This window comes from Saccoglossus kowalevskii, chromosome 3, assembly GCF_978046115.1.
Source record: "Saccoglossus kowalevskii chromosome 3, keSacKowa6.1, whole genome shotgun sequence".
In the NCBI taxonomy this organism is placed as follows: domain Eukaryota; kingdom Metazoa; phylum Hemichordata; class Enteropneusta; family Harrimaniidae; genus Saccoglossus; species Saccoglossus kowalevskii.
The window spans coordinates 9,777,476-9,801,414 of record NC_140643.1 but is presented as its reverse complement, the minus strand read 5'-3'; the positions used below and the strand labels follow the sequence as shown (position 1 = coordinate 9,801,414).

General features: G+C 36.5%; 1 protein-coding gene and 1 long non-coding RNA gene across 4 annotated transcripts in view; both read left to right on the top strand.

Annotated features, from left to right (window-relative positions):
* Positions 1-3,305: 3,305 nt before the first annotated feature.
* Positions 3,306-4,662, top strand: LOC146747462 (uncharacterized). Its single transcript, XR_014929028.1, has 2 exons — positions 3,306-3,583; positions 4,325-4,662. It is a non-coding gene; the product is annotated as an uncharacterized LOC146747462 (long non-coding RNA).
* A 2,607-nt stretch (positions 4,663-7,269) lies between these two features.
* LOC100378300 (ATP-binding cassette sub-family C member 9-like) overlaps positions 7,270-23,939 on the top strand; it is a 54,592-nt gene continuing 37,922 nt past the window's right edge. The window contains exons 1-9 of one of the 3 annotated variants that reach the window (XM_085496741.1): positions 7,270-8,109; positions 10,570-10,806; positions 11,215-11,409; positions 11,830-11,982; positions 14,918-15,073; positions 20,107-20,241; positions 20,738-20,900; positions 20,988-21,028; positions 21,527-21,811. In XM_085496741.1, the coding sequence (XP_085352867.1) occupies positions 7,510-8,109; positions 10,570-10,806; positions 11,215-11,409; positions 11,830-11,982; positions 14,918-15,073; positions 20,107-20,241; positions 20,738-20,900; positions 20,988-21,028; positions 21,527-21,811 (1,965 nt within the window). In that variant the 5' untranslated portion in view covers positions 7,270-7,509. The remainder of the gene's footprint in view (positions 8,110-10,569; positions 10,807-11,214; positions 11,410-11,829; positions 11,983-14,917; positions 15,074-20,106; positions 20,242-20,737; positions 20,901-20,987; positions 21,029-21,526; positions 21,812-23,939) is intronic. The other 2 variants (XM_085496742.1, XR_014928935.1) reach the window with 2 other exon arrangements.

The window sequence follows — 23,939 nt, the reverse complement described above, 5'->3', positions numbered from 1 at the left end:
TGTTCATCTAGATACAGTCAGTTCACCCCAAATCTGACATTTTCAAAAGTTACTCGAGAAATTGCAACACGCGGACGGAACTGACTGGAGAGAAAATGGAGAACTTGCAGGAAATTGAGCGAGACTTTATAACTATGAACCCCGGAAATAAAGACTAAAATTTAGTGTGATTTTTGAAATGGTTTTCTAGCCCAAAACGTAAAATACCACGGTATCATCAGAAATATGTATTTGACACTGATGCGTTTATGACTTGCATTGTTGACTTTTTGTGGGTGATCTATTTGGCTTTTCATCCCCACATGTGTCTCAAATCTTTACTCAGGCTTTGGATAACTTTTATGGCAGCTGTTTTTCAAACTAGTTCCGCCCAAAGTATCCTATCAGACCACCAGGTGTATTATTGATTTGTACCGTGTCACCAAGTTGCATTGATGTTGTCATGACGATGCTATGGGGCGACGCCCTCACTGGCGGAGTCCACATGCCGTCATGACAACGCATGCAAAGTATTTAGACTATTGGTTGAACGAATCTCCCGATGACGTGGCGTGGGTATATCAATTGATCTGTCATGTTTTGCCAGCACGGGAGAGGGGGGGGGGCGAAATCCGCGGAAAGTAGAAGCAACTTCATGAAAACGAAATACTTGAGGCTAGAAGAATCGATGGACTTGAAATTTATGTTGAGAGAGTGGATAACGATTTTTTAGATGTTGGCCCATATTCTACCATTGCCTATGAAATCAGTTACGAATCATCAGGCACCCTCATCATTGGTCATGGTATTGAAAGTATGATGGTAAATTAATGAAAATAAAAAAAAAACAGATTATAGTATGTTTTATCACAGTAGAAAATATAGTCTGTAACAAATTAGTTTATAACACGCACACATATTTATTATTGGTGGTGTTTTTTTTAAATTCCTGTTACTTTGTGAAAAAATGCAAGTAAATTTCAATTGTACGTATAACGGTTTGTCGGGGTTCGCTTTGAAGCCGCATTCTCCACTGTAATACACATGATTGGGCTATGTACGCCGAGCAAATGCGAGACAACAAACAGCAAACACATACACGTCATATTGTATTTAATTAAAGGTTGTCAATAATAATTGCCGTCCGTGGGCAATACATTGTTCAGGTCTTATCCCCGGGGAATCCATGCTATTCTATAAGTCGAAAAGTGTATTATTGATTTATATTTTACATGACGAGTATTATTTTTTTAAATGATCAGATAAAAAAATCCTTGTCAAAAACGGTGAGTTGCATTTCCCGTGAAACCGACCCACAATTAAATCTACAATTCAATATTACTGGCTTATCACATGGTCAGTCCGCTATACTTTCGAACTTAAATATGTGGAAATGTTTCAAAACATGTATTGGGTCCCGACAATATAATTGTATTGTATAAGAATAATCACACCAGAGACGAGTCTTCGAATATTCACAGTGTCAAAAGACGCTCCTCTGTCTTGATGTCGTCGCAGGTAACAATTATTTTATTTAGGCAGGGATACACTTCGTACACGAACTAGGACATTCGGCGTCAGTTAGCAATAACCTGTGGCCGAAACGCCCGCCCAGTGTTTCCATTTTTGAAAAGAAAAGTTGCGTATTGATTTCCTAGAACGGGCTAACATTTTACCTCTTTAATGAGGAGCTAGTAACCCCATACTTTATTATTATGTATCCGAGCATTAATACAATACCCCCCCCGATATTCAGGACGCTAAAACCAACACACACTCGCACACCCACCCACCCACTCACTCACTCACTCACTCGCCCATCCACCCACTCACTCACTCACTCACCCATCCACTCACTCAATAGGAGACATACAATGATTTTATTCTTTATTTTAATTTTAGCTATATCTCAACAGAGATTCGATAACAGTAAAGTTATTACTTACTTACTACAATAGGAGACTCAACTGGTTAAATTAATTGCTACACCCCACGCGGTAATAGTGCGATGGATTTTGATACAACTAACAAAACACTGAGCCTTGCTTGGGTAGCACGGCGTTCTTGCCGCGGTGTTAGTCTAAATTGTGACTTGCACTGTGGCGACAACTCTTACTACGCCTACTTGTGAGGTTGCCATAGTGACCATCAACACTCAGGTACAACATTGTACATGCCATGATGTAACTCAAATCTGCGAATTGTATCATGGGGTCGGTCGTTACGACGCCTGGACATTAGGGTGTGACGCCCCCCCCATACATACCTACCTACCGGCATCCTTGTCTCTGTGTCATTTATTTAGGTTCCACACAGATGTTTTTATCTCCATGATCTAACCACAGACCCTCTAAATCAGTTTTAATTATCACCTTAATAATCCTCCTTTTACACATTCAGTCTGTTGTTTCATTGCCATGCTTTGTTATTAAGTACACACTCCATAATCTGCATTCTTGGTAATGTTTACACATAAAAAAGACACTTCTAAAAACCCACCAAGTGATCCCATACCCCCTCAAATGATTGACTTTCCTATTTTAAAAAATACCAAACCCGCATAAATAACTAAATAAATCATACCGTAAATCTACAAAATATAGGGACTACTGAATGGTCCTACCCTTAAAAATAAAACAAATCTAGTAATTAAATGTATACAAACAGGAAAAGCGTCAACTGAAGATAAAATGAGCAACGAGATATTTAAATATGGAAATATTACTTATTAAATGCTATACATAAGAAATTCAATATTGTTTATTCGTCATATAGTTTCCAAAAATCATAGATATTTCTATCATAACAAGTTTTTGTGACCGGGTATTACTTGCATTATGTAGCATTCTTTAATTGTTGTTCTTTGTTAAATTCTAACTTTTGAATTCTGTATTTACAATGAGCACTGGAATAAAGTAATCCTCTAGCGAACCATTCACACAACAGCATTTTATCGTAGGCCTTCGGCTCGAGCCAAGTTCGGCTCCAATAAACCCTCGAAGTTGAACTCCGAGAGGGTTGATCCCCGAAATTGCCCGATCCAATCTCCCAGGCAGAGTTCTATTTCTACGAATATAGCCTAATATACCGAATTTCTTACCATAAGTAGGTATTTAAAGTGCCTGTGAAATGGCTGCTATTTTCACGTCTAAAATTATCAATTGATACATAAATATTATTAATTTTTATGTTTCTAAGCATAAATTATTTTTTTAAGTGAAAAAATGTGTTTTAAACTCAGTCTACAGCAACTTTATTTTTTGTATTTTAAAACGAGGCTCCTCATTAGCTATTCATTGCCATACAGAAATTCCCCTTGTGACGTCAGAAAGGGAAGTTGCTGGGCAGCTCGCATTGCCGATACGTGTAAATAAGGCAAATTTCTTGTGCAGTTTTCTCGTCTTTGACTAAATTGTCACTTATGTACTTTTTCGTCGAGGAAGAACGGGCCATAATGAACACTTGGATATCAAATTTGTTGCATGGGGTTGAGTTAGATGCGAGATATGTCCGTTCTGGTGTGGCTGGTCGCAGTGATGTCACCGTCCCCGGCGCACGTTTGTAAACTATCGCTGAACCTCGGCACTGGACAACTTTCGAGTCGGTAAGAAGTTCTAGTTTTTTTTGTTCTAGTTGAGCTTACTACTCTTTATAAAATATCTTATCGATAATTTCAAAGAGGTATGTGTGAACTCTTTATCATGCTCGATAAACTTAGATCGCGAATCTCCTCAGAAATATTGCCTGCTTCGTTCAAACGTGCATTGGCATCCATATATTGGATTTTCGTTCATGGTCGAAGGCGTGAGTGTCTCGTGTGGCCCGAATGTCATCGGCGTTTTACTTTATCACGTTTGATTTTTTTTTTTGCACAAATGAAACAAATTTTTTTCCACCATCAACAATTTCTGATATGGTTGTTGGGATCGGCCGACGTCTCTGTGGGCTGCTCTACACACGTAAAATGCCCAATGTTTTGACCTGGCTTCCCTTCACACGAAGCGCGGGTGTGCATTACATCCGCAAGTTTCAAAATTTTAAACGTAAATTTGAAAAATGTTTGGTGAAATAAAATTGACATATTATTATGAAAAGAAAATGAAGAAAAAAAAATTAATTAATTTTTGAATAATCGTTTGAGAGGATTGGGTGGCAATTGCTTATACTTATGTACTAATTGTAAATGTGTTCAATATTTTTTTCATCCATAATTCAAACACATATATAACATAATAATAGTTGCCTTTATTATAGTAAAAAAAGATGCATCATAAAACGAATGAATTACGTATAAACAAATGCCAAATAAAGATTGTGACCTTATTTATTTTCTAAACCTCCACAGGTTAACGAGGGGATACTTGAAGTTCATTGAAAAAGACTACAGTACTACCAGAGTGAGCAGTAACAGAGTTATCAATATTTATGTCAGAGAATTATTTAGGACTTAAATTACCAAATCTTGGTTTTTCATAGATTCCAAAATCTGAAGATGTGTTTCCTTTTTTCATTGTCACACAGTGTCACTCAATTAAAACCATATACTATAGTAATAGTAATCCATGTACAAATTATATTTTATTCACATTATTTTCCTCACATACATGTACAGACAATCCAATGTTTACATTGTCATATTTCTTTGTTCATCACAAGTCTAAATAAAATTTGTGAACTGTGTAACGTAGACTGTTTTTTATTAGCATAATTGTTGCAGCATCTGGAAATGTATTTACACTGTTATGTGAATCTTGTAGTGTGGCAATGAACTGCCGAGACTTTGTCAGGGTGGGCATACTGGCTGTTGAGTGGCAGGGGTGCATCATCAAGTGTATGTAATACACAATCTCCTCCAACATACAAGTCTAGTGTATTGAAGAGCTCTTCTACGTAATCTGTAAATTATAATGAGAGCATTTTGATTCAACAATAGTAGATAGAAAACCATAAAGAATCATATCATACATGCTCTATTGAAGTACATTTCCAGTAGAAGCATCGGAATTAAAATAAAAAGAAAACATATTTTGACATTCTAGACGTTAAACTATAGTGATCAATAAAATAGGGAAATAACTAAAAAAAACGACAAATCACAGTTACTAAATAAATGACCGCCGCGAGGAAATAGATTCAGTTGAAATGGGTGAACGCGTCGGGTCACGACGAGGACAAGTGCGTGACTGGTGGCGTTTAATTGGATAACAAAAATAATTGAGAGCAACACACATACAGACAAATTCAGAGTGGACTCGAGTTAGCGTGATTGTCAAACTTATTTACTTGGTGATAACGCATTGACAGCCAAAGCCCGGATTCTTATTCCATAAATGATTTCTAGACATCTCGACCCAAGACATTTCGACCCAAATTGAACATCTCGACCCACCGCATCGACGCGACCCTGTCTCAATGTGGCGACGCGAACCTCTATCTAGTTCAACGTTGATCGACATCTTTTAATTCGAAACATCGTGTACTATCTACTAGTATTTCCAACGCGTGTGGTCGGCGCCTTTGATTGCGTTAATTTTTTTTTTTATTCGCGAAATCTATCACTGGCAGCGTTTGTTTTGTCATGTCTCATAACTGAAAGTCCAAGCTGACTTTGTTTTGGCTGTAGGTATGAAAAACGGGTCGGGATTTTTTTGGGTCGAGATGTCCAGTGCCCCCATAAAATTATTTCGCAGATCAAGCTAGAAGGAAAGTAACAGAGGTGTGAATTCGACATTCAACACCAACCACCGAACAATTCAGAAAATTTTAGCCTGCGAAAATGAAAACAATTAGCAGTGTGTAAGGACTGCGTAATTTCCTGTTTGTCCGACGCGTCGTTTTCGTGTTACTATAAAAAATTATTGATACCTTTACATAACGCAAACTTAATTGTCTCTATAAAGCGATAATCAGGATGGCAAAACAAGTCAAATGATTTGAAACACTTACCCGACGTCTCTCTCTCTTCTGAAATCCGCCTCGGTGATCATGGGCTGGTTCGAAATCTATTTCTTTCAAAATTGTTGGTATTGCGCCAGGTTTAAGTTGTCGGCGCTTCTCTTTAAAACCTAGTTGTTTTTTCACGGCCGAAGACAGTTTTTCGAAAAAAGAATCTGAGGTGAAGTGGACACTACATATGACGCTGTAAGGAGAAGGTCCACCCCAACCTTTTCTCGTTGTTTTCACGGCTTTCGTTTACTGACGTCGCACCTTCGGATCGTTTGGAAAAGTGTGAATACTTACACTATGACTATACGTATTACTGCAACGGCCCACAACACAACGTTTAACCATCACAAACGTTTGTTCTGAAAACAACTTCTAAAAACTCTCTATCTCAAAAAAAAAAAAAAAATTGACAAAAAAAAGAAATGCCGACCGAAAAATGTATATCGTTTAAAAGTATGTTGAATCACGCAGTGTTATATAAGTACAGCTCAGGAGTATGGCTTCCTCTCATATTTTGGCATTTGGTGGCGCACTTTCTGCGAGAGTCGGAAATCCGGAAACAGTCGACCGTTTCAGGATAGGTGGGCGTGGCTACAGCACGAGATATATCTTAAATTTACTTGGATAGGAGTAACCATTTTGACAAAAACAATCAATAACTGCCCACTTCAGTAGGACACGGATCTAAAATAGTTAACGTGAGAGTGGGCATTGCACAGGCACTTTAAGTCACGTGATAATCTTGGTTGGACACCGTACAACACTGTCACTTTCGCACGGGTTTCTCTCATTTTATAGAAAATAAAATATGTTTCAGTGAATATTTTAGCTAGATACTATGCTCTATATTTTATTGTAATACTGTAAAAAAATTCAGTTACATATGCACAGTCATAAAAGAACTACGATAAATCAAACTTCAAAAACGGCTGCAAAAGCGTTCCATCACACTGGCATTAGTTTGCAAACATATCTGATTATCAGTGTTTCGTCATGAGTATTGTCATCGCAGTTTGCATGATATCATATTTACGAAGTTCCCGACTCGAGAAATGTTTTGTATGTGGGTGTGTTTTTGTTTTTTGTTTTTTTGTGTGTGCATAGTTTGGTAACGGTGTTTCGTCATGAGTATTGTCATCGCAGTTTGCATGATATCAAATTTACGAAGTTCCAGACTCGAGAAATGTTTTGTGTGTGGGTGTTTTTTTTGTTTTGTTTTGTTTTTGTTTTGTTTTTGTGTGTGCATAGTTTAGTAACGGTTTTACGTCGTTACAACCCCGATGAGAATGGGAGATCACCCACCCCTCTGAACACCTCCCTTTCAAAGAGTAGTCGAGTCTATCAATTGCACGTGATCTCAATTCAATATTGCATTCAGGTTATTGACATAAGTTTTTTGCTGCATCATGCATGTGTGCCCGTGAAGTTCATATGCTGTTTCGACTGTGCTCATCTAAACTATTGGTAACTGGCTTGTTTGTAGTCTATGTAAGCATGGTTTAGCTATCCGATATCGATACAATCATCACCGATAATGTCCATGTTCTTATAAGTACAGTAGACTTTAACCGGCGAGTTTCAGCTATGGCTAACGACGAAGTGAATATGGACTGGTTCTGCGGTACAAATTACACCACGGGTACTACAGGATTGGAGTTAAACTTAACAAATCCGTGTTTTGTGGATTTCCTTGTAGCATGCATCCACACATTTGGATTGATTGGGGCTTCATTGATTCTACTAATATTAGGATGTTGTACCAGATTACGTCAGGTCAACCCAAAGACGCTGCTAATATTCCCGGGACACGATACAAGATGGATAACATTCTACATATTTTGGGTGGTGTTGCTTGCAGCGATCGGGGAAGGCATTCTCTCTGACATCAGTGGACTGTCAACGCCAACACAGCCCAATTTGTACGTACCCACAACACTTGCTTTCGTTATGTTAATGATATCAATGGCCTACTATCATAACATGGAGTGTTGGAGTTGTCCGTCCATGTGCTGGTTTCTTGTATTATATTGGACACTAGCGTTATTTGGGGAAGTGCTAAAGCTGATGAACCTGGTTAAACAAGGTTATGGAAATTTCGACATATTACGATTCGACATAGCAGTGATTTGTGCTGTTATTTATGGTTTTTATCTACTTCTCGAAATTAACATCATACGTACTAAGGTGAGTTTGAAGGCGCACCATTGTTACCATAGTTACACTTATTTCATGGAACTACTATGCACATTATTATTGTACTGTTACAAGTACATCCGAAATTGGAAGTACATACAAACCAAACATTTGTTTTATTGTATATACTGGATGAATAACTTGTTTTGATCACATCTTCATTGTTACACATCAAATAGAATAGAATAGAATAGTGTTTTATTGACACCGTAAAAAAAATATTTCATTTTTTTTTTGGTTATGTACATCAATGAAGTTGAAAAATTGTAATGTAAAAATTGAAAACATAGTAAAAAATATATAATAAAAATAGGAACATTAAACTATACTACTAGTATTTTGATTGTGAAATTAGTCCTTTCACACATACTTTGATAATTAGTTTTGACATTGTTAGTCAGTGTTTGTTTTTTTACATTGAAACAACTATTTAGTTAGAGCATATATAATTGTCTTATCTCTTGGTTGCATTATATAATCAAATTTTTCTCTTTTGTTTTTGTTTCTGAAGTCTTGGTTGATTAATCCTATGGCATTGTACATAGTGTTTCTATATTCTGTGTATAAATTACAATCTATTAGGTGGTGTATTTCATCTTTTATTTGGTTACAATGCTACTAATACTAATGTGCTACTAATAGGGTACATACAGGTACAGGTACAGGCACTCAGCCTCTGTTATACACTGCAGCATTAACCCCAAATGCTGCAAAACCATCGTTAATAATTGTGATCACATTTATGTATTCATATAACAAGAAAGCATGTGTCTGAACGCAGTATACATATCTGGTGATCAATTTAACCATCATCTATCAGTATCTGTGACTTCACTGTAAAACATATATGTCCATGACCATAGTGCACTGGGTTTGTTGTATGACAAACATTATGACAATAATAAGTATGGTGTGGGTTAGTGTCAGGCTAGTTAGCTTTGGTTCAACTTAGTAATAACCACCACAAGATTGTAGAGTGATTACAATCAGAAATGTTGACACTGGGTTACCCATGCAGTCATTGGCTAGCTAGCCTTCCCATGATGACTAAGCAGAAATGGACAAAGCAGTTTGGTACACACTATCGTTAATAATATAACTTTATTCCTCGTTCATAAATAATTTTATTATGTTGGGTTATAACAAAAATATTATATATATTTTCTGAATCGTAGAGTTAAGTGGGTTTGATATAAATGTATGTAAAATAATTTAATTTCAGCTAAATGTCTTCATTTCCAAATATAACCTTATTCATAATATGATTTGATTGGCAGATGTATCTGAAAAGTATGACATTGTATCATTGAAACTCCCATTTTGCCCAGTGAATCTATTTCTACTGAGGAGTGGAAGAACTATTTTAAAACTCTACTGAATGAAAACTAATCAATTAACAGGGAATATGATTCAGCATTGTATTGAAACATTTTAAAAGCAGTTAACTGATTAAAAAATAATAATGCATCAGGAAAAGACCAAATTTGTAATGAAATGCTGAAAAGTAAAGCATATAATATCTTACTACTATGTACTTTACAAAGGCTTGTTAATATCATCTTTAAATCTAGTAGGATCATGGATTATAAGCATTTTTGTGCCAATTCATAAATCCGGCTCAAATCAGTTTTAAAACACAAAATAAGCCTGTATATTTCAGAGAAGCTTAAACATTATGAAAGAATTATGATTCAACATCGTAATGAAAATCTAATTATCTGATTAACTGAGTTAACTGATTAAAAAATAACAAGGCATCAGGGCGAACACCATATTTGTAATGAATTCTGAAAAATAGAGCTCATTATCTTACCACTGCTTTACAAAAACAAAATCTTATAAGATGCCTCAATCAAGGAATACAAGCATGAGAAATATAATGCTAATACATAAATCTGGCTCAAATCTTATTCCATCCAAAGTATTGTCATTCTAGACTTCCTCAGGATAGCTATTAACAAGCATTTTGTAGACTAGGCTGATATCATAATTAGATAGGAATAATCTATTATCAAAGTAGCAGTTTAGTTTTAGAAGAAAAAAAAATGTTCACGCCACTGACAACTTTGTTAAAATAAAGACAATTAAAAAATAAATATCTGTACTATAGAGGAAACAGAAATTCTGATGAAATATGACTGCTAAAAAATGATTTTATTCTTTCAAAGAAAGAAACTTGATATTTTTAACAAATTTAATTACCTTGGTTTAATTACCAGTCCAACTGAGCACATCAAATCATCTATGGAAAATCTAAAATAAAAAGATCAAAAAGCATTTTCTCTCTGAAAGAAAAATCGTTTAACATTCAAAGTTCAAAAAAACATCAGATAATTTGGATGACATATGAATGTCCATTTGTTTCATGATCTTACGCATCTCTGTTTGTTTTTCAGATCTTATTGTTTTATAATCATCAAGTTACAGGTATACCTCCCATTTTTGTTTCAGATTCTTGGCTGGTGTTTTACTGAACCTGGCTATCCACTTGATTTGAAGAAAAAAGAAATGTATTACTATCATAGGTACACCAACTTGACTTCCAGAGTAGCATTCTGGTGGTTGAACTGGCTGATGATATTAGGATATAAAAAGTCACTTGATATGAAAGATTTAGGTGTGCTTCCTGATGAACATGGCACAAGATTTCATTATGAGTTGTTCAAGAATGCCTATGAGAAAGAAAAGGTGAGATTCCAACAATGATGCAACTAGTGTTCAGGCTCTGATTTAAGTTAATGTATTGCATATCAGTTGGACCTAATTTCGCCAATGCTCATTCACATACTGTAAAGGGGGTAATTATTCACTGGGTTTTAATTTAGCTTATTTCGCTGACTGGAAAAATGCGCTAAATTAAAACACAGTGAATATGTAAAATTTAGCATAGAACACATTATCTAAATGATGAAACCGTGAATTTAAAATCCACTGAATATGCCTGAAATGATAAATCAGTGAAATTGAAACCCAGTGAATATTAGTCATTTTACAGTATTGTTCACTTATTGGGAACGTTTTATTTTATCCATCAAATTTAATAATTAGCGTCAAAACTGGAAACTTAATATTCTGTCACTGTTGTACTTTTTACAGAAACGAATCCAGAATAAAGACATAAAGCCATCTCTCTGGAGAACATATTTAACAGCGTATGGTTCACGCATGTTATTTGCTGGTTTATTAAAACTGGTTGGTGACACATTGGGTTTTATTAGTCCTGTAGTTGTTGGTGGTGTTGTTGCATATGCTACAGGATTATATTACTCACCTGATGATGTATCTAATGATGTAAGTACATTTCTTTCTTTGCACAAAATTGTGCCAAGTTTTCTATGAACACAACACTCCACCAAAGAACACTGGAATATATCCTACAATTGTTCTGACATGCTAAACATTTTACATCAACAAATAAGACTGAAAGTGCTCCCAGATTTGTGTAGGATAGTGAACACATTTCTTTAATGCCCCAACAAGGCAGCAATTGGTAAGGTATCTTTATGATCCAGTCTCCACAATCAGTCAAATGGTGTTGCTGTTACATTCAGTATCATCACCCTTTGAGAGCTCACTCTTATGCCAGTGAAATATGAGGCAATTACATTCAATTGCCAGTGAAATTGAAAAGTAATTTATTCAATCAAGTACTTCATTATACTAGTAATCACCACTTTGAAGTCAGAGTAAAATGTCTTTTTGGTATTGCAGGTAGTTAACTATGTGACTGTCGAGGATTACTTCGCCAATGGCTATGTACTGGTCATCATCATGTTTCTATCGGCAACAGCCAGGTTTGCTTGTTTGCAATATCATTACTATATTACCATTATAGAAAGTATCCATGTGCGGACTGCAATACAGGTAAGGCTAGGCTTTACTAAGGATAAAGTAATTTAACCACAATGCCTTATTATTCTCACATATTCCCCACTTGTTTTAGCTACTTTGTAAATTGAAAGAAATAAAAAAAATTGTGAGGTTTGTGTAAAACTAAAGATATTGAAATATGGAGGGGGGGTTACCGTACTCTTTGCATACAATACATTATATGAAATTCTACAATTTTCTGGCAACAAAGTTATTCTCACAAAATATACATGGCAGTATAAACGTATGATATATTTTAATATCAGATGAAATTTTTGCGGATAATTCTAAACACTGACCAGCTACAAGTCTTAGACTATTACAGATGACAATTTTGAGTCTGACATTACCAGGTGATATTGACATTAACAATTTATCACTATGTTTGTTTTTGGAATTGTTTCCTGTGATATTTCGGCAAGATTACTCAATGTAACATCATCTTAGACTGAATAGTACAGTCCTATATGACCACAATCTAAGATTTGGTGTACAGAGAAAATGTGATTTGAAATAAGGTCACATGAAAAAAAAAGTCAAAAAAACAAATTGTAGTGGCTGTGGTAAAGTTGCATCAATAAAAATAATTGTTAATCAGTGGATCATATGTGTGCATCCAATGGCGGCCATTGTGACAACCCATATAAGAAAATGTGTGAATGAAAATTCCTGAGATACTCATCTTTTAAATGTTTCAATAGTAGTAAGTAATTTATTATAGTGACCTGCAGCTCAGAGAACTGCCCAGCCCAGTGGACTTATAAGTCACCTTAAATAATAACGATTACTGTAAAATCTGTATTAGAAACCGCGGCTTCTATTAAAATGGTACAATACAACAGAGGGAATTCGGCTTCTATTAGAGCATCTACACATATGAGAAATGATAAATTTTTGGTTCTCAAACATTCAAAAAGAATGGGTGCGACTTCTATTAGGGATGCGACTTCTAATACAGATTTTACGGTACATTTACAAATAAAGGTTATGAAAGAGAGCTTGAAATAATATATCAACAATACAGTCGTGTAGTTCAATAACATTTTCCAGTGGGAACTTGTCATATTACTGTTTGACTTGAGCAAATAACGCTAACCTCTTGAACTGGAAATGTACAGACTACATGTAGCTGTAATCAGTTTGACTTTGTTGTTTCTACGGGACAGTTGTGAAAATTTAGATAAGCAATAGTTAGAAGTTATTGAAAAAAAACCACTGTGATATCACAATATTGTGAGTGATCTTGGTATTTTAGTGAACATTAGATTACAGTAAATAAGTGCCATATGAGAATCCTAAATGATACATGGTTGTACAATTAATTGCCTTGTCTGTATCATCATGGATTAAAATCTAAATTACAGCAAGTCTCAGAAGTATTGGGGCAGCCAATTTACAAACTCGCTAGCGAATTGGCTAACTGCTTAGTTTTTGACTAAACAGTTTGCTTTCAATCATTTTTCTTGTAAAATGTTGCTTAGATATGTTGCTGTACTGTTTTTTTTTCATAACTTTTACATACATGTAATTCATGTTATAGCGTATTATTATTAGCTTAAAATGTCTGTGAAATGGCCGCTGATTTTCTCGCCTAAAATCAAGTGAAAAAATGTGTTTCAAACTCAGTCTATGGCAACTTTATTTTTGTGTATTTTAAAATGAGGCTCCTCATTAGCTTACAGAAATTCCACTTTTGACATAAGAAGACTATTTGTGACGGAACTGGTGGTGAAAATGTTAAAATTAATTATTTTGTAAAACTATTTAAAGAAGATGGAAAGATTCAATATAGCAATGGATAATAATACATGCACTGAAGGTCAACTCTGCTGTCACTCTAGATTATTGAAATTTTAGTCTTGCTTGTCTTTTGTGATTATTATTGTGCACAATCCCCCCAAAAAATGATGATAGCATCTTTGCTGATTTTAAACACCAGACAATAGTGGTCCACGGTCCAGATGTTGTGCCTGTAATGAGACATTTTAATGAATATTTGTCATATCCTCTGATAGTATTAGCTTTAATGAAATATGATTATATCTTGATAGTATTAGCTTTAATGAATAATTGTCATGTCCTGATAGTATTAGCTTAGATGAGATGCTGTCAGATCCTAATAGTACTAGATTTGAAGACAATCACTGTGCATCTAGTTAGCATTAGCATGGAACTTGCATGGAATTAATTCCATGATTATTAGCTTTGAGAAGACCTATACTGTTGATTCAGTTAGTATTAGCTTTGCAGGGGCACTGATTATTGTATTAGCTTTAATGAGACATCTGCTACATTCATGTTATGGGGTCTCAGTACTCTGAAATTTTAAATTCCTTGTGTTTGTAGAGGGATTACAGCAGTTGCATTCACACTAGTCTGGACCTACTTGGGGTCGATTCGGCTTGTGCCGAAATCACATGCTCATTCGTCGATCTGAAATTTTACCTAAACATGGAAAACGATACGCATATGATGATAATAATAATTGCTATATTGAAATTATATCCATTTGTTGTTATGGTATTTATTACGAGTCATCATGCAAATGAACGAAGAAGATCCGATGTGGCATTGCAAGAAAAAAATGGTTGCAGCAGCACATAAATATGCATTGCCAACGACAGTTTGCATTCATTACTACATCATTTGACCATGTATAGCTGCTCCATAGTCATGTCATAATAGTATGAATCAGTATATGTTCTTTTAAATTATCCGCCGAGGACATGATGCCGAGCATTCAGGCCGCAAATCTCGGCCTGTGCAAAGTCTCAGTCCAGAGCATTTATCGAGACAGGGATAAAGTTTTTTTTCGGCATGTGGCGACTTCGTTCCAACCATACACACACTTGGTTCTGAGTCTCAAGATATTGTAGCTATTTTAATAGTTTCTCTAAGGTGACATAGAATGTTTTTTATTTATCCCCAGTGTTTTGTGTATGAGAAGTCGGTACATCTATCAAGTTGGACAATGACTGGTGGTGAGATGACCATGGGTCAAATAACCAATCACATGTCTGTAGATGCTATTGCTGTTCATTTCCTGTTTCAGTTTGGTCATTATTTATGGTCAGTTCCATACCAGGTATAGTACACACATACATATTTCTTATCAACAACAGTTTCCTATTTTGGGCGGGTGGGGAGAGGAGGGAAGAAGAGGGGGCTCCAAATACGTCACAAAAATATTCCAGGTTGCTATGACGTGCACCACTACACTACAAATGTATGTATTTCAATGGGTTCTGTGCCAGCCAGTGAAAACAGCTAAAGGAAACCGATAAAGTAAAGTTTTTTGAGAGATTTCAGTGTTTGCTTTCACAATTGCCAGGCAGTGCCCGTGCCCATGTCTAGATAACACCATGGAGGTGAAAAAATTCGATAGGAACTTGTGTTACGCCCGATGCCATGCCATGTTTAATGTTTTACTTTTTGACTTCTTCTTTTGACATATATAGGTACTACATGTGGACCTTTCTCAGATTTGTTCATTTTGTGATGATATCTTCAATTCTCTAATTTTGGTGAATATTTTTGTAATTTTTGGTAAAAAGTGATATTTTTGACTTATTGTTAAAAACCGCAAGTCCAATTGCTTTGATATTACATATATAGGTACTACATGTGGACCTCTCCCAGATTTGTTCATTTCATGATGATATCTTCAATTCTCTAATTTTGGTGAATATTTTTGTCATTTTTGGTAAAAAGTGATATTTTCGACTTCTTGTTAAAAACTGCAAGTGCAATTGCTTTGATATTACATATATAGGTACTACATGTGGACCTTTCTCAGATTTGTTCATTTTGGAATGATATCTGTAATTCTCTAATTTTGGTGAATATTTTTGTCATTTTTGGTAAAAAGTGATATTTTCTACTTCTTGTTAAAAACTGCAAGTCCAATTGCTTTGATATTACATATATAGGTACTACATGTGGACCTTTCTCAGATTTGTTCATTTTGGAATGATATCTGTAATTCTCTAATTTTGGTGAATATTTTTGTCATTTTTGGTGAAAAGTGATATTTTCGACTTCTTGTTAAAAACCGCAAGTCCAATTGCTTTGATATTACATATATAGGTACTACATGTGGACCTCTCTCAGATTTGTTCATTTTGTAATAATATCTTTAATTCCCTAATTTTGGTGAATATTTTTGTCATTATTAGTAAAAAGTGATATTTTCAACTTCTTGTTAAAAACCACAAGTCTGATTGCTTTCATATTACATATATAGGTACTACATGTGGAACTCTCTCAGATTTGATCATTTTGTGTTGATATCATCAATTATCTAATTTTAATGATTATTTTTGTCATTTTTGGTGAAAAGTGATATTTTTGAATTCTTGTTGAAAACAGCAAGTCTACATATTGTTCATTTTCTAATGATATCTTCTGTTCTTTAATTGAAATGTGCATTGCTAACAGCGGAGCTATCTCAGCCAACTGGCTGCTTGTTTACCTCCATGATAACACCTTGCCCATGCCTGTATAACACTCTGCCCTATGCCTGTATAACACCCTACCCTATGCCTAGACAATATCCTACCCTATGCCTAGACAACATCCTACCCTATGCCTAGACAATACCCTACCCTATGCCCAGATAACACCCTGCCCTATGCCTAGACAACATCCTACCCTATGCCTAGACAACACCCTGCCCTATGCCTAGACAACACCCTGCCCTATGCCTAGACAACACCCTGCCCTATGCCTAGACAACACCCTGCCCTTTGCCTAGACAACATCCTACCCTATGCCTGGACATTACCCTGTCCTATGCCTAGACAACATCCTGCCCTATGCCTAGACAACATCCTGCCCTATGCCGAGACAATACCCTGCCCTATACCTAGACTACACCCTGCCCTATGCCTAGACAATACCCTGCCCTATGCCTAGACAACACCCTGCCCTATGCCTGGACAATACCCTGCCCTATGCCTAGACAACACCCTGCCCTATGCCTAAACAATATCCTGCCCTATGCCTAGACAACACCCTGCCCTATGCCTAGACAATACCCTGCCCTATGCCTAGACAACACCCTGCCCTATGCCTAGATAACACCCTGCCCTTTGCCTAGACAACATCCTACCCTATGCCTGGACAATACCCTGTCCTATGCCTAGACAACATCCTGCCCTATGCCGAGACAATACCCTGCCCTATGCCTAGACAACACCCTGCGCTATGCCTAGACAATACCCTGCCCTATGCCTAGACAACACCCTGCCCGATGCCTGGACAATACCCTGCCCTATGCCTAGACAACACCCTGCCCTATGCCTAGACAATACCCTGCCCTATGCCTAGACAACACCCTGCCCTATGCCTGGACAATACCCTGCCCTATGCCTAGACAATACCCTGCCCTATGCCTGGACAATACCCTGCCCTATGCCTGGACAACACCCTGCCCTATGCCTAGACAACATCCTACCCTATGCCTGGACAACACTGTGCTCTCGCTGTCGCTCGCAAATGTCGTAAATTACGAAATTTGGACGAGATTTACGAACAAAATAAATATCTATTAGTAGGATTTACGAACACATTTTGTACAAAATACCCTCGCAAATCGCCCTCATTTAATTGTCAAGACTCGACTGTGATCATCACGCATGTTACGGTTTGAGTGATTGTCATTTTAAAGTTAAACAATGTCCCGTTACTTCTAAGATTGCAACAATTGTAACATGGTGATCGCGATCAACACGGAACTGGCATTGAATGTATTTTTCCACTCTAAAGTTATTTTGGTGTCATCGCACATGCGTAGTTTAGTCGACATGTGTTTCAAGATACCCCGCGACATTACTCTCAGTATGGAACGGTTTCATGTCGCCCTTATCAAACATGTGATTTGTTTATTTATTGAAAATGGAGACTACGTCAAAAAGGAGCAGACAACTGCTCGACGAGTATTTTTCACGACGAGATGGAGAAATCGCTAAATCGTGTTCAGAACCAGAAACATATGGGTGTCCTAACCCTGACAGCATCAAGAAACGGAAAGTTGATCGTACTGCAGCACGATTTCAGAAATAATGGAAGGTTAGCTGCGGTTCCGTAGCGCTTTGGTGCGACATACAATCTAGTTTTGCCCTACCATGGAGCTAAAAAAAGAAGGAGATCGAACTGCCTTTGAAGCTATTGTTTAAATGACCGTTGCCGCTGTTTACTCAGCAAACACGGCGTTCCGATAATTTTAAGCCAATAAACAACCATGAATATTTAATGAGGGGCGTTCGGGTTCCATTCGGACAGTTTCGGCAATTTCCGAGCATGCAACAAATAAACACAATTTCAAAATGGCGGCGATGTCAACACGTTATACCGAGTGCGGCGAATAGGAAACCCCGGGGATGTTAGCACTCGACATAAACAAACACGATGGCGAATTCGTGTACAAATACATCGAAGTAAAACGAGAATTGCAGACTTGGCCATATAATAGTAATCGTGTAACCTACCTAGAAATGATGTACAGCAGAAATCCTTTCGTTTGAACTGTTTTTTACCGACCGGAGTTAAGATTATCACGAGAAATTACAGATTGACAAGAGCTCAAGTTTAACGTGTTGCTCAGCTGAGTGCAGCAATAACTATGAGGACCCACGGGAGACATAAACAGGAAACGAACCAACAAGCGGAAATGGAAAGTGTGACGCTGCGTTTGGCCACTCGAAGTAACAAGTCATCTACACATTGTCAACAAGTATGCGAAATCTACTCTCTTTTTATCCAAGAATTATTTTCCGGGACCTAATATCACGCTAGAAAATCGATTTTTTTCGAACGATGTTTTCGCAGTAAGAAAATAACGAAAATTATTGTAACTGACGCATTAATCGTGCGATTTCCATGATTCGAACGTCACCATCCAACATGGTTGCTGAAAAACTTAAAATTGGAAATCGCGCATGTTTGGTGAACTTCGGCACCAACTGCGCAGCTCTGAAAGTTCAGGTCACTGATGCGAGGAGGACGCTCATTAATTATTCATTGTTTAACGCCGGCCGCGATCACGGAGATGAAAGGCAAACGCGAACAATAAACTTATCAGCTTAAAACAAAGGACTCAAGTAGGATTACAATCTGTTCGATCTCCTTCTTTTTTTAGCTCCATGGCCCTACCAATTTCATTCGGACGTCTTGTTTTTATTTTTGTTGTTGTATGTCGAACATGGGCCGGCCAGTGTCTGTCACGTAAATAATGCGGTCGGCAACATAGGGCTATTATTCCACAGCTAATGGAAGGTGAGACAATGTTAGCGAATCGATCGAAAAATACTATAATTTGTGTAACATTCTTACCGGGCATTCTTAGCATTGAGATCGAGTTACAAGACCGAAAGTTACTTTAGTTACTTTTTCACTTTAATTCAGAAATTTCGATGAAAATAAATAGTCATTTTGTGTCGTCATATACGTCAACATGCGGGTTTGCATGATGAGCACGGGAGATTACTTCATAATAATATTGATTGGCATAGTTTTTTTCTGAGAAATTTCCCGTGAAAATTTATTCACAGACTTGTGTTCTAGGCAGTGAACTTTTGAATGATAACTATTTTCCCCACTGTTAACAATGTGAGCTTATCATGAATATGTTTAATTAATACTGAGTTATTCAAATAAAGGTTCTGGTGTCTACATATTATATTTTGTTGTGATGTTTTGTTGTACCATCATAAATGGTACATTTTGTGGAGCAGACTGCCTAATTTGATGTCATGAAATTACACACAAAATTAGAGCTCAAGTTGCACCAGCAAGCACCATTTTCAGCATGCTGTTCTTGTTTTCGGCGGACGACAGATGGGACACCCCCCTCTCCTTCTCTCTTCCCCGTTGTGCTCGGTCGCGGGAAAATGCTCCGCAGTTTCCAGACAAAGTTTACTAATACTTTTTTTTCTTGATTAGTAAATTTACTATTACCTAGCAAATTCCAGAGAGAGCCCAGCAACACCCTGCCCTATGCCTGGACAACACCCTGCCCTATGCCTAGACTACACCCTGCCCTATGCCTAGATAACACCCTCGTGCTCTCAATGCTTGTTTATTCAATACAGTAATACATATATCATTGTTGTGTTTTAGATCATTGTTATTTTAATACTGTTATACGTTGAATTGGGATATGCTGCATTGATTGGGTCTGCTGTGTTCATTATCTCAACACCAATTCAGTTTAAGATAGGTGCTTCAATGTCAAAAATACAGAAATCTGTGCTGGTAAGTGATTTTATGGGTATCACAATGCAAAGTGACTGATCAAAAGCCCCATATATTTTGTCATATCAAACTCAAAACATTGAAAATGACAATAAACTCTAGAATTGTTTAATCCAATGCAGACTTGTACAGTAAACGTCAACAACCTGGGGACATTATATGAACATTTCATAAATATAAAATTGTATGACGTACAATGTAAATAAATCGAAGTGGCTGTTAGAATACACAATTAAAAATTGAGAAATGGTGTTGTGACATCAACATTAGTTCTAATTAATATTAATGACGTAGTTCAATATCCAGTCGGCAAGTGCTTTATTTTGAATAAGTAAATTTTTGCAGTTGTTATGACACTTGAAGGCATGTGCTCGCATTGTAGTTAATGTTGAGCTCTTGAGCCAATCAAAGTTAAATCTTTTGACTATAAGTTGTGGATGTCTATGCAGTGTTTTATCTTATGCACACATGTTGTCTGGGCCTAATTTGTTTCTAGGGGTTTTCTGATGACAGATTAAAGAAATCCAATGAACTTTTGCAAGGTATCAAATTATTAAAACTCTATGGCTGGGAAGACATATATTGCAAAGCTATTGAGACTGCTCGTTCCAAGGAAGTACGTCAAATGTTGAAAGCTGGCATGTACATGGTGGCCACAAGTAAGTAATTAATGATATGAAATACATTGTACGTCATGAAATCTCAAAACTTTGAGGTAATATTTTGTTATTTTTGTTTGTTTTCAGTGCTCATCACACAAGCCACTCCTATTATTGTCACACTTGTGGTAAGTTTGCTATGTTACTCTATAGGTTTACAAATTTTATATGTATTTCATGTGTATTTGAACAGGATTCATGAACATTTTTTTTAATCTTTGGGTTCGAATGAACCACACTGAACAAGTGTGTCTGATCGTAGAGAAAATATTACATTGCAATATTGTAAACAGCAATTGAATTTCTCTTCAATTTTTTTCAGCATGATGTGAGTGCTATTATAACTTTTCCTTTCATACAGCTAGCTAGCTATGCCAGATGTTCTGCGAAGGATTTTAGTCAAAGCTGATGGCTAATTTGCATAGTAATTAGCATATAATTTACATAATGTATTCATTCTAGTACCACTTTGTTCCATTTTTCACAAATTGCTTAATATACTGTTTGTATACTGTATACCTGTATTTTCAGTGTATTCCCTGCCATTGCCTTTGATTGTCATTACCAACAAAATTTTACTAATTTTCTGTTAATGATGAGTACTTTCCTTGTCAATTTTCTTTCAGTCTTTCGGCGTGTACTCGATTGTAAGTCCAACCCCGCTGACACCAGAGATTGCGTTCTCGTCATTAGCGTTGTTCAACCAGATGATGATTCCATTGTTTTTACTTCCAATGATAATTGGACAGACTGTCAATGCGTATGTCAGCACCAACAGACTGCAGAATTTCTTTATTGCTCCTGAGATTGAAGACATTGAGGATGGTAGAGTACCGTTAACTAAAGGATCTAGTGCTGATTATCGCCAACTTGACAATGACAATGAAAATATTGAACCATCTGATAATATGGTAATAATTTATATTAATGGGGTCTGAAAATGAGTTATAATTTACACAAAACTGACAATTTTACAATCGGATTTGTGCCAGAGTAAGTTTTTACAACTCAGGCTTACTACGGAGGTTGTAATGCAGTTATGGTCCTGGTTATACAAAGAAGAATTTTTTGTATCATATTTGCCCTATCACATTGCATCCTTAATCAAAGCGCATCTCCAATAGAAGTGCATATAAACCAAAAATCACATTTGCTATATATTGAAAATATATAATTTGCGATTTGAGTTCCGATTTTTTAAAATATTAATTTTGACCATCATCAATAAATCTGTTGCAGGGCACCACAAATATTTACTTCTTATAGTGTGCAATGTGTTAACCTTTAGATTTCAAAGGACATGACGACTGTGGAATATCTTATCCTGAATAATTCTGACTTTTATGTTTAAATTAAGAAGACAATATTTTTCAACAGTTTGAGAGGTGTAAAATGTTCATTAATATTTGCTTTAATTGCACATTTAAATTTTAAAAAAACATTTAAAATTTAAAAAAGAATCTTATTGACATATGAAAATTTGTGCTTACAACTGGTTTTTAATCCGTGTCGAAAACGTGCACAGAATGGTCGTTTTGTGCACGTTTTCGACACGGCTTATCAGCTACCTCAAGTGCCAAATCCATGAAATAAACAACCAATGTCAATAGAGTAGCCTAGGTGTTAAAAATGGATTAAGTACTGGCAAACCAACTTCTGCATAGGTATGTTTCTAAACGCTTGCTTTTTAGCTGATTTAGTCATCATTTTTGAACTCAGAAGCCCGCAAAACCTAATATTACATGTGAGAACGAAACAAATCCGTCGAGATTTCACGTTTTCCCGTAAAAGGGATGCTGGCTGTTCCCTCTCTGGACTCCCTCCCCGCGTATACTAGTACTGGTACTACCATGGATTAGTACCTTCCATGGTACTACCAACTCTAACCATGTCCCCATTTGGTGACGCATGTCAAGCTATAAATGGGCATCAATACTCATTTCGCCCAATATTTCGCTTTTATAACATTTTATAACATATCACTTAATTACCGACCGGAAACACGACCATGTTTTTATCCCTTTTTTTTCTCACTCGCTTATTAAAAACACTGACCGCTTGTTCAAACACTGAACACTGGCACATGAGTTGTCGAAATGGTTGTTTTAGTGCTAAAGTTTGAGGATTCAATGAGTATTAACCATTATTTAATTTCGAACGACACTTCCAAACCATCATACTTTGTTTCGTTCGCGAACGTACAGCGGGACTGTGTTCCGTTTGAATCCAGGGCTGCTATATCGTTTCAACAACATGATTATCGAGACAATTACGTGATACAGGCAATGCTAACTCCTTAGGGCAGAGAGCAGATACACCAGGAACAAATTGATGCCACGGCCATGTATTTAAAATGCGAGCATGCAGACGGGCGATATTTCTGGGTTCGCGCGCTCGAAAAAATAAGCGACAATTATTCAACAGGCGATTGCAAAAGCGATTAAAAATGATAATCGAAAAGCAGAAGCGAGCAGGAGGTTGGGTGAAATTAGTGCTGTACATTCAGGTCCTTTGTAAAAATACGATCGGCCAAGATCTATATCATTCTGAGGCACGCTAGAGACAGACAAAATGCAGTTTTAAATATTGACACCGTTCGTATTTTTTAAATGAGTCAAAAAATAAATAAATTGTATGCTGCTTAAGCGATGATGAATCGAAACAGACTCGTTTTGCAAGTTTTAACGGCTACGTTCTGCTGAAGATATAAGACTTCACTTTCGGAGTTATTACCGAAGATAATGTACAACAGCAAAAAACAACAACATTTGGTTATGTGAAATAGAGTAGCATTCATGTAGGTCCAATCAGTACTGTTGTATCGTCTATTTCGTCAACCGAACGTTACTACCCGGACCTGCTCGTCGATTATTATTGCAAATGTCATTTTTTTCCAGAATCAATTGGGTATAAGTACGTTATTTTAGAATGATTTTCATTTGGTTTCACGTGATAGTTAATCTGATTTATCATATAGCATTACAAACAGGAAGTCCTCGGCATGGGTCGGAGTACTAGTATACCCCAGACCACTCGTTT